Here is a 12,189-nt window from a genome sequence, read left to right as displayed (position 1 = left end):
TGGGCATATAGAAATGAAATTTAAGCTCCAAGGAGAGTTTAAACTCTCAACTTTCCCTCCCAAATACTCAAAGCAATTAACACAAAAGCAAGTAACAGTAACAAAGATGAAATGATAGCTATATTATAATATAATAACTGGATTTTTCTAAACCCTTAAAACATGAAGACCAATATGCTAATATAATTGCTGCGAGAGATAAGATAGTTTTTAAAAATTTAAGTATTGGTCTATATTTTAATATTTTTATGATTACTTTGCTTTACATTATTTTAATTTAAAAATTAAATGAATTAAAGTAGTATTTTACCTGTGGATCCTGTTTCATTTGAGCAACCAGTTTCTGGTAATAAAGAGAAAAAGAGCCATCAATCTTCCATATTAACACACTATGGCAAATCAGGCTTGCCCCCCCCCCAAATCTAGAGTTTTAAGATTCACCCACACAAAAATGAGCAATACAACCATCAGAACAAAAAGCTTCTGTCATCTATATAAAAGGTTAATAAGACACTCCTCTTAATATAGGGTGAAAATCAGAACTACCGCTTTATATTTGAAATGAAATGCTCCTGCTTTTTAACAAGTCTGAAGATGGGATGAGGATGGGGAATTTAAACAAGCTGGATGCTCCAAAAGCCAAACTCTAAAATGTTGTCACTGGGTAGAGTCCTAACTAAGGCCTACAAAGAAGCTGCTCCCATACAGAATGGGCCTGTCTGTATACAACAAGGTGCAGAGGAGCCTAGTGTCAGATCTGACTTTGCTCCTGTCTTCTCCATGGGGTAGATGGAATGTACTCTCAGTGGGGCAATGAGGCTCAGAATTTGAAGAGTAAAGAAGTGAAGGAACAATAACGCAAAACTACCTACCTGGGTTCCTCTGGGAGAGTACGTTACCAGAATATTGAATGAGAAAAGACCTTTACTAAGGAAAACAGAATGAAAAACAAAGAAAACTGGATGCTGTCTGATCTAACCCAACTTCCAAAAGCATCACTGTCCAAAGATAACCATAATCATGTGGGCACATCCCCGGTAGGGGGTGTGCAAGAGGCAGCTGGTCGATGTTTCTCTCTCATCGACGTATCTCTCTCCCTTTCTCTCTGTTAAAAATAAATAAAATATTTTTTTTTCAAAGATAACCATAACCAGGGAGAAAAGAACCTGAAGGATAAAGGCGTATCAGAAAGCTGATTCCTAAAAGTTATCTGGAAATAAGCTGTTCCCCAAGTGAATCCATATAACTAAAAATCTGTCCCTCTTTTTGGGTAACAAGGCACTTTTAAATTGTGTTAGTCATAAAATAAAATCTAATATGTATTATATACTTATCTCCCTTCTTACATTTAAAACTGTCAGCTTAGAGGCCCCACCAATGTGGCTCAATGGCTGAGCATCGACCCATGAACCAGGAGGTCACGGTTCCATTCCAGGTCAGGGCACATACCCAGGCTGTTGGCTCAATTCCCCCAAAGGGGGCATGCAGGAGGCAGCCAATCAATTATTCTCTCTCAGTACTGATGTTTCTCTCTCTCTCTCTGCCCTCTTCCTTCTCTGAAATTAATTTAAAAGTATTTTTTAAAAACCTGTCAGCTTTTATTGTATAATCTTCAGTAAATGACTTCTAACATTTATTCTAGTTGGTCAAAAGCCTTCCTTCTCATGGTGAGCTACATTCTAGAAAGTTGCCAACCATGTGACCTCCACACAAGCACATGTTACTTCACATGTGAGAGTAGTAACTCTTGTGTATCCTGGTCTTAATAACAAAATAGTAATAACACACATTCCAAGAACTCAGTGAAATTGAACAGCAAGGCTTTTATACATATGCATTTTTACTAACACTGCTTAAAGGCTAACCACACTCTTCAATTTGGTTTTCCTTTTTATTTGATTACCACAGTTGACTGTATTAAAATTGCATTTTTAAAGCTAAAACGGATTTTCTTCCACGACACTGGAATTTAAAAACTGACTCATAACCACACTAAGTCTTCACCTCTGAGGAAATAACTTTTCTATCTGTAAGCAGTCACGCTGCGTTTTGCATCATCAGAGACAGGACTGAACACGCTGGGCAACTTAACTAGACCATCCAAATCCCTAGGGACTTTAAGGTGACACCGTGTTGTCAAACGTAGGTTACTTTCTATTGCAAGAAGACAATTTTTCATGAGGATATACTTTATACTAAGGGTTGGCAAGCTGGCCATCCACCTGTTTTCCTAAATAAAGTTTTACATGGGACACAGCCCTACCCATTCATTTATATTGTCTATGACTGCTTTATCTGCATAGCAGCAGGGCAAAGTAGCTGTGATAGAGACCGTAAGTGACTTACAAAGTATAAAAATACTTTCATTTACTATCTGGCCCTTTACAGAAAATATCTGCTAACCTCTGCTTTATACTATTCTGTTCCATGTAAAGTAAACACCCTGAAAGTTTAAATATTACTTTTATCAATTCTGCGTAAGGATTAAAAAAAAGGCAATTTCTCAAAAAATGATGATGCCCATCATAAGCCATTATTATTTAAACATTTATCCAACATCAACTATGTGCACATTGCTACTTTTTAAACCATCTCCCTATCCATAAAAAACAAAAATGTATTTTAGTGAGACAATACCAAGTAGTTTCATAACATACTTTCTATCCAGTAAGCTCAATCTCAGCTCTAACTTCATCCCATCACTAGAAATGCACCAAGGGGTGAATCATGCCACAGCCTAACAGCCAGTGCCTACTTTGGTGTCGTTCCTGGCATCCCTGAACTTGTCATGATTGGTGATTATGCAGGTTACTACATATCTCATCAGAACAACATCATCCAATTTACAAACAAGGCATATCACTTGGGTTTATTTATAAAATTCAAAATTTTTTTAAAAAGAGAAAAGTATTCTAAATGTAACTGGAATAAAAATATAGAGTGCATATGTTAAAATACTATCAATAAATATACTTATCACAAAAACAAAATGTATAATAATTAAGGATGAATATAAATGCTATTAACTTTATACTAAAAATAAATACATAAGAATATAGATACTTAATGTGAATATTAAGATAGTGTTTAGGATAATTTTATGAAGAATATATCCCTTTTGAGTCAACAAATGTAATTTTAAAATGTAAATTAGATTTTAAAACAAATTAAGCATTAAATTTTTCATAATTATTTTCATAAAATTGATACGCTTGAGTTAAAACATGAAACAAAATATTTTAAAACTCTAGTTAATTTTCAGTAATTTAGTTCAATTTAGGTCATAAGTCTTTCATGAAAATCTTATTGGGACTTGTTCAGATCTTGTGAGGATGAGCTAAAAGCAGAATGTCAACTTCGCCATTTCAAAATTTCTTGAAAGGAAGATTATCTCCAAAAATCGCATACAACCTCATTATATTATCTCTGATCCATGCAACTTTGATTGATTATTGTTTTCTAGGAATTTATTCTACAATGATGTTGGCTTCAAACAAATTGTGAACTTAATTGTCATCATCTGCCATGCAGCCAAATGGGGAATCAGTGCACCTCTATGTTAAAAAAGTTTTGTCCAGCCTGGCCAGCATGGCTCAGTGGTTCAGCATTGACCTATGAACTAGGAGGTCAGGGTTCGATTCCTAGTCTGGGCACATGCCCAAGGTTGCAGGCTCAATCCCCAGTATGGGGGGCGTAGGAGGCAGTCAATCAATAATTCTCTCTCATCAATGATGTTTCTCTCCCTTCCTCTCTGAAATCAATAAAACAATATATTTTTTAAAATACTTTTGTCCTAGAAAAAGATAAGCTTGTTTTTGTAAACAAATTTTTATTTTCCTCCATTTGTAACAAAAGCAAATGTGATAAAAAGCAAATGGCATGACTGTTGGGCAATAATTGGCTGAGAGATGATTAACAATTTGTACTAAAAATCAGAGATGGGTCTGTTGACTCATCTTAACCATTACTTAATAACATGATGTGGAAGAGGACAATAATGCAACATACCTGGTGAACCTGAATTTCCACTTTAAGAGCTTCCTGTAGAGTCTGCAACTCCATCCTCCACCTTCTCCACTTTCTCTTATATCTGCTAATTCTATAGTTTCTTCCGCCTCCGTTTAAAATAACAAACTCCTCTTCTCACTGCAGCTGCAGAGATCAATCAATGTTTTAGATCATTATATTAGGTATAAAAGAAATATTCATGTTAAATACATTTGAAATAGTTGAAAAATATTTGATTCTCTAGCACAGGACAAGAATTTCCCAAACAGAATTCTTTTTGAAATGAACAGTTTTGTATTTAATTGATATAATAACTTTCTGGGTTTTATAATTTGAACATTCCTCTACACTACAGAAAACTTTAAAGAAGTAAGAAAGGGGGGGGGGGAATATTGAATAAGTGTTTAACTTGGTCATGAAAACAGCTATGCACCTACTATGTGCTCAGTACCATACTACAAACAGAGCTTAACAAGACCCCTTCTGCCCTAAAGGAGTTGGGAATTTAGAGGCGGAGACTACAATCATCTCAGACTCACTTCACACTCTGTCCTTAGAAAGAGACACATAGCAACAGGGTCATGCATTTTTTAAACATCACACAGAGGGAACTGGAAAGTTCAGGATCTCTCCAAGGTTATAGAAGGCCAAAGTACTTTTTTTTTTTTTTTCGATTGGATTAACTTGTACTGTATTTAAAAAAACTTTTTTAGACTGAAAATGGGAAAACTTCACTGAAGTTCACATTCAACAAATTAATACTTAATACAAAGACAAGGCAATGTAACTATGTTTTCCACAAAGTTATAAAAGCAGTATTAAAAATAAATCCATTGTGCCCAACAGATGAGATGGTCTAGCAATGGAACAGACGTTTCCAGCTTTACAATGAACTCTACCTTCTTTTCGAGGCTGAGTGCATCTCTTTGGCTATGTGCATAACTGCATGAGGAGAAAGGTCAAAAGTCTAGATGTGTAAATGTGAACCTTCCTATCCTGCTCTGCTCCTCACTACTGCAATTTCAATTAACTCAATGGCTAATTTCTTTTTTAATATTTTTTTTTTCTTGCATGTAACTTTTGACATGATTTTGGGTACTCTCCCAAAGCAAAGTTTGCTTTTATCTGAAAAAATTTAAACTTTTCATCTTTGTACCTATAAAACTTGTTGTTAGGGCAACTTTTCAGCATTCTTAGAAACTGAGGAAGGGAACAATCAGTTCCTTAAACAAAGGGAATGAGATTCATCATCTTTACACTTTCTACAAATTATTTATCTATAATTATTTATCTATGGACATTTCTTTAAAACCTGATTTGACAGTTATAATAAAATAATTTATTACAGACTATGTAGTTGTTAATATTATTTTTTATTATATTTGCTAAACCTCACTAGGCTTAAAACATCACTACTGACAATCTCTCCCCTAGGGCTTATACAATGCTTTGTAGTATCAAAATAATCTAACCTAAAATAACAATAAATTTCAAAAGTGTGAAATTCCTTCAAACTCACTCGTGGAAGCTAGAAAAGGATTATTGTACAGTAATATTATTGACCAAACATTTTATAAAGATATGTTTAGGGGATATAGTTTGGAAAAGAAGACATACTCTGATTAACAAACCTGGGCTTTTCTGCTACTTATTATCTTAGAAATTTTTTGGAACTATAATAAACAAACAAACATAAGAATCATTAAGTCACTGACTTAGACCAAGGTTTTTGTTATGTAAGTTTACGTTACATACAAACTCACACGTAAAAACTACACTGCCATTTCAATTTTAAATACTAAAATAATCTCTCTACTAAAATTCTTGACTTACATGTTCAAGTTCTTCCTGAAAACAGTACTTAAATTAGTTTTAATTTTGCAGAAAATGTATCAAAAAATGATGTCAATATTTGTCAAATTAAAAATCATCTTGAAGTTACTAGTAAAGGGGTATTTTCAACACCAGAAAGGCCGTATTTTATTTTATTGGTAGTTCAACTCAATTCATACAAACAGCAGGTTAAAAACATGGAGAACTTAGAATATAAACAACAAAGAGTTAACATATTTTACAGTTAAAATGCTCAAAAATTAATTTTTAAAAACTTAAAAAGCAGTTCACTAAAGAAATAACAATAATCATGAAAAGAATGAAAAACGCCCACCTTCAATAGTACTGAAATGTACATCTTAAGAAGGTAAGTTTTGTCTATCAAACTAACAAAAACTTATAATTAATACCATGAGCATTCTAGAGTTTAGGTCAGGTGGTACTTTCACAATTTGCCACTGGTTATCTCGGGGGGGAGGGGCGAGTAGTACTAAGGGTTATTTCTTTTGAATATAAAACTTTCCATATTTTGTTATTTTAAAATATGTACTTATTTTTAAATAACAAAAAATTAACTGAGGAATGCTAGATAAAGCAACAGAACATTTTATACTGGTGAAATAAAATGTCCAGGAAATGAAAAAGTAAAACTTGGAGGCTCTAAATGTCAGAGTGCCTGGTAGCATAAGAAGCCTGCAGCTCACGTTACTAAGGAGCTGACAGCTTTACCTCCTTCATCAGATTGTTGTCTACTTATTAGAGATCCACAGACACACATTTTATTTGTCAAGAACTCTAAAGGCCAATTACTCATTTCATTTCAAAATAAAACATTTTAAAAAAGGGTTAAAAAGGTAATGACTTGCTATAGAGAAAAACTTATGGAGGATTATAAGATATATTTGATATCCTTCAAAATGTCTCTTTGTGGATAGCAATTTTAAGAGATTGGTCTCTGCCTAAAGGAACAAATTATATACACATATTTATAGGTTACAAAAACAATGCAAGCACATGTTGAATCCTTCTTAAAAATATTTTGGGGGCTTAGACAACTCATGCAGCTGTCATGTAAAGACCATCTGGGGGCAGTTTATAGCATCATAAAGAAGGTATGATTTTGCTCAGTATAAGAAAGATGATTTATCGTACTTTGACCAACTCTAATAAGTTGTAAATAACAAATCAGTTGTATAGTAAAAACAAACAGCCTCACAAAATAGTTAATAGACACACTTTATTAAAGTACAATGCCTTTCACCACCCAACAACTCTAAATACCACCATGAGAAAGGACAATCGCCTAGCACAAAATATCAACATTATACATCTCAAACCACTGGGACACCTAATAGCCTCTCACCTTCAAATAATAAAAAACCAAAAACATAGACAAATAAAAACTCCACCCACCAACCATTCAAAACAATAATCAAGTTTTACTGAGAAAGGCAGCTGTGATGTCTGGAAAGAACTCTGTCCCCCAAAACAAACAAACAAAAACAACAATTGATTTCCCTTACTCACCATGTAATCACTCTCAGCCTCAGGGTTTTTAAAATTTGTTTGTATGTTTGCTTATAAACAGGAAAATTGGAACAGTATAGCCTATTTCATAAAAATGGTATGAGGTTTGAATAAGGTAAATACCACGTGAAAAGCCCTTTGTAAATTATAAGGTTCTATGCTATTCCTAACACATTTAGTGCTTTTATTCAGGCACATAACTTAGTTATAAACTTCTCAACACATTAGATTGCGGAGAGGATAGTAGGTTTTCCTATTTTTAATTTTTCTTTTAAAAAAGGCTATTCCTGGCTAACATCAACAAATCAACAAACGACAAGTGCTGGCGAGGATGTGGAGAAAAAGGAACCCTCTTGCACCTCTGGTGGGAATGCAGATTGGTGCAGCCACTGTGGAAAACAGTATGGCATTTCCTCAAAAACATTAAAAATGGAACTTATATTTGACCCCATATCCCACCTCTAGGAATATATCCCAAGAAAACAGAAATACCAATCAGAAAGGATACATGCACCCCTATGTTCATAGCTGCACAATTTACCATAGCTAAGATTTGTAAACAGCCTAAGTGCCCATCAGCAGATGAGTGGATTAGAAAACTGTGGTACATCTACACAGTAGAATACCATGCTGCTGTAGAAAAAAATAAGGAATTCTTACCATTTGCAACAACATAGATTGAACTGGAAAGCATTATGCTTAGCAAAGTAAGTCATTCAGAAAAAGATAAATATCACATGATCTCACTCATTTGTGGAATATAATGAACAACATAAACTGATGAACAAAAATAGAACCAGAATCATAGAAGCATTGAATAGACTGTCCACCTTATGAGGGAAGGCGGGAGGTGAGGGGGTAAGAGATCAACCAAAGGACTTGTATGCATGCATATGAGCATAACTAATAGACACAGACAGTAGGGAAGTTGAGGGCATGTGCTGGGGTGTGGGGGCGGCCGGAGAGAGGTCATGGGGGAAAAAGGAGACTTACGTAATACTTTAAACAATAAAGAATTTTTTTTAAAAAGGCTTTCCAACTATTTTTCTGGGTATAGTTCTGCTTGGAGATATGTGACTGCCAGGTCTTTCATTATGATTCTAATAAAGTTGTCATGCTGTAACTTTGAATTCACTGCTAAGAAACACTACTCTGTTCCTGAACTGCTTATAAACCCTTTATCAATCAAAACTCCACTCGTCAACCAAGTTTCTTTAACTATCAGTAAGTCCATAATACATTGTGCTCCCAGATTGAATTCCCTGGAAATGGCTAGCTCTGCCTTCTCTATACTGTAGATTACTTGGTGTAAGACTCCACTTTTGCTCTATCATCTCAGAACAGTGTTATGAGTAGGTATAATTTTTTTAAATATAAAAAAGTAGAAAATCTTGACAGATCAATGTATCCTTACTTGTCACATGCCTAATACTAAAATATCAGGTTTTAATTTGTGCAAAATACTATGTATCTAATAGTGCTAAAAATTATTATGGATGCTAAAAATAAAAATTATTTTAGTAATACTTACTGAACTAACATTTACTAACAGGAATTAGTAAAAATGACATAAAAACCCAATGTAACATCTGTATTTGTTTTTCATGCTGGTAGCTCTTTGGTGACACTCCACAGGTCAACAACAACAAAAATGCTCCTGCATAGAGCTGGACAATCTTGATTTTAGAAGCTTCTGACAAGGTTACTATATTCAAATCCTGGTATAACTTGCTGAAAAAAATCACTTCAGCTAATGAGATTGGTATTTCCTAACCATTAAATTAAATTTCTACACATACACACACACACACACACACACACACACACACACCCGTGTGTGTGTGTGTGTGCGCACGCCCCTAGATTTATGATTATCTGAATGTCTGAATGCGTTAGAGGAAAAAATATATACATCTTTCCCGTTTGTTTGTTTGTTTGTTTTTTGGGAGGGGGTGGGGGAAGGAGGCCAGGTCTTCATTAAAAAAAAAAAAAAGTAATACAGACGCAGGTCAGACCATTACAACCCAGGGATGTGAGTGTGTTGAGTCAGGTCAACTCCCCTCAGCACCCTCCTTCCCAGGTCTGGGCAGTGTCCTGCACTTCTCCTTACCACCAGCGTTCACTCTAACATCCCGTTTCTACCTCAGCTTCCTGGGCCCAGGCCTCGCTGACACACACACACTCTTCTGTAAACACCTTTCTTTACAGAAACCAAGCATGTTTACTAAAATCATCCCAACTATACCCAAAAGCCAGAATGTTGACATCAATTTAAAAATTCACAGAAATTAAAAATGAAGAAGGCTGGAGAGCAGGGTATAAGAGCATAGTGACAATGAGGCTAAAATTTTTGAATAGGTTGCCACATTTACCAGAATACTACTTAATAAAAATAAAAAAACAGTCCAGACAAGCACGGCCAGAATCATATATATATTTGCTACACAAAGATTAACACAGAGGATATGTGGTCTTGGCATAACCAGTAAGTACTTAATAGAGGTGGAAGATACGGGAGATAGATTTCAAATCAATTTAAGGAAGAGCTAAGGATTAGAGCTGTACAAAAAAGGAATGGGTTACCTTATGAGGTAGTGGGCTCCCTGTCATTAGAAGTATTCAAGAATGCTGCATATCATATCCCCCTCTTGGAGATTCACAATGCACATTAGCATATTAAAGGTTCTGAGAAGTCCTGCAGTAAAGAAACCTGTTTAACTTTAATGCAGCATTTCCCAAATTATTTGACTACAGAACATTTTCCCACCCCCACCCAGCCTCAGTAATATTTATTCATTTCTGTGGAACTAGAGTTCCTCAGAATACATTATAGAAAATAATGAGCTACATTTTTAAATAACTGTAATATTCAATATGTACCCGAATAACAATCTGTTGGGGATATAGAAAAAGAAATTGCCACATCGGGTAAGAGGCTGGAAGAGAGGGCCTCTTAAGGTCCCTTTTCTAAAATTGTATGATTCTATCACATCTCAGGCTTTGGGGTCTTGATTATTTATTTTAAAAGGTTCCATGAGAGAAAGGCAAGTAAAATAAAAAGGAGTAAATACAAGGTTAACTGGTTCAAATGCCTCCCTTTCATGTTCAAATCCCAATCCCTACAAGGAAAGAAAGACACCTCAAAGACCCTAAGTTATCAAAAAGAAGCCTTAACCAAATATCTACTTCACACATTAAGTTAATTACTATTTGAGAGAGAGAATTAAAACAAAACAAAAAAAAAAATCAAAAAGGATAGCTTTGCATTAGGGGACTACCCGATTCCAGCTATCTTGTTTGAATGTAATTTTTTATCATAATACATGCTTTCCAAATAAGGTTAATATTTGTTTGATCCTTAGTCACTAGACTGCCCTAAGCAATCTGTGATTCTGAATTAGACATTCAAAGAAATGATTAAGTGTGATTTATAAGCTGTTAAAGTAGGTTTTAAAGTAGATATTTGAGAAAAAAATATTTACCCAAATGGCCCACACCGCTACATTTTTTTCCCCTCTTTAAGAATTATACAAAACAACACACATTAAAAATGCAGTATCTATCATAAAGCCAATCTAACATTAAATTTAAGAATATAAATGCTTAAGAGCCCCAAATTTCAAAGTTAAGGTTCCCATAGTTACATTAACCTAGCCATTTTGCACATATACTAAGGCCAGGAAATTTAACAGCATATTAAGTAATACAAAACACAATGGGAACCTTAACTTTTAAATTTCCTGACTTTTGAATTTTCAGCTAACCACTGCATTAAGGACATTTTTGACACAGGAGACCTTTACATTTTAACAGGTTATCGAATGCAGGAACATGCAAGCCTAGCAGTATGATTAGAAACACAAATGCATTTGAGAACTTGTTGCAAATAGCAAAGCCTCTTTTTTGGTAAGAAAGCTTTATTGCAAAAATTCACGGGACATTTGAATTATTATCCAACTAGCATCAGTAACACTGCCTCCGTGGCAAAAGTACTTACCAATTTTGGGAAAACTGGCCCTCCTTCAGCACTCTTGCTCCCTAGAACAGAAGAAGGGGGAAATAGAATTAGATGACAAACACAGATTTATGACATGTCATCAAAAGCTGAAGACTTAAAGATCTCTATCTAATTTTAAGGGGGGAAAAACGAAACACAAAAATTTCCAAAGCACTAAAACCCAAAAGAAAGAAAGGGATAGGTAGTTTATACAGCAAGAAAGAATTCAAGAGCAATTAAATCTCTAATTTTCCAGGTTTTTTTCACTTTTCCACTTTTTTCGAGACAAGGAAAAGTTGATGATTTCCCTTTCCTAAGCGACACACAGAAATGAATGCACCTCAACTAAACAACACACAAATACACTCCCGTGCCCAATAAATGACCTTCACTGTTTGTTGTTTTATATTAACAAACTGAGCTATCATCATTGGCCCTTAGTTTCGTCTACAAAAAAGGCCTTTTTTCAATTAATCTTAAAATGACTTGTCTTCTATGAGGCTTTAAAATTCACAGCATTTTATTTGTATAGTCATAAGTTTAACTAAACTTTTTATTCACAGTCTTAAAATCTCACTGTTTTAGACTATAAACTATGTAACATAAAAGTGACTTTCATCAGTAGTAAAACCAGGAAAAAATAATCAAGGTTTTGGGATCCCAATCCAATGCCCAATGTTGCTTTTATTAACTGTGTTTTCAAAAGACTGATAAACTTCATTAAGTTGACTTCAAAGTCAGAAAAGTCAAGCCTGGTATTTGTTTTACAAACTTTACTTTTAACTATTCCTGCCCCAAATTTCTCTCTCAAAAAAAAAAAAAAA

General features: G+C 34.5%; 1 protein-coding gene across 23 annotated transcripts in view; it reads right to left on the bottom strand.

Moving 5' to 3' along the window:
* PHF21A (PHD finger protein 21A) overlaps positions 1-12,189 on the bottom strand; it is a 161,001-nt gene that overhangs the window by 120,033 nt on the left and 28,779 nt on the right. For 16 of the 23 annotated variants that reach the window (XM_084895314.1, XM_084895317.1, XM_084895306.1 and 13 more), the window contains exons 2-5: positions 11,366-11,406; positions 9,952-10,063; positions 4,009-4,152; positions 311-343 (exon numbers count right to left, since the gene is read on the bottom strand). In XM_084895314.1, coding sequence (XP_084751440.1) covers positions 311-343; positions 4,009-4,062 — 87 coding nt within the window. In that variant the 5' untranslated portion in view covers positions 4,063-4,152; positions 9,952-10,063; positions 11,366-11,406. Of the gene's footprint in view, positions 1-310; positions 344-4,008; positions 4,153-9,951; positions 10,079-11,365; positions 11,407-12,189 lie in introns of all 23 variants that reach the window. The other 7 variants (XM_084895322.1, XM_084895304.1, XM_084895324.1 and 4 more) reach the window with 2 other exon arrangements.

The sequence above is a fragment of the Pipistrellus hanaki genome, assembly GCF_964339955.1.
Source record: "Pipistrellus hanaki genome assembly, chromosome: 9".
Lineage (NCBI taxonomy): Eukaryota > Metazoa > Chordata > Mammalia > Chiroptera > Vespertilionidae > Pipistrellus > Pipistrellus hanaki.
The sequence above is the reverse complement of the archived record's forward strand: the minus strand, read 5'-3'. Positions and strand labels throughout refer to the sequence as shown.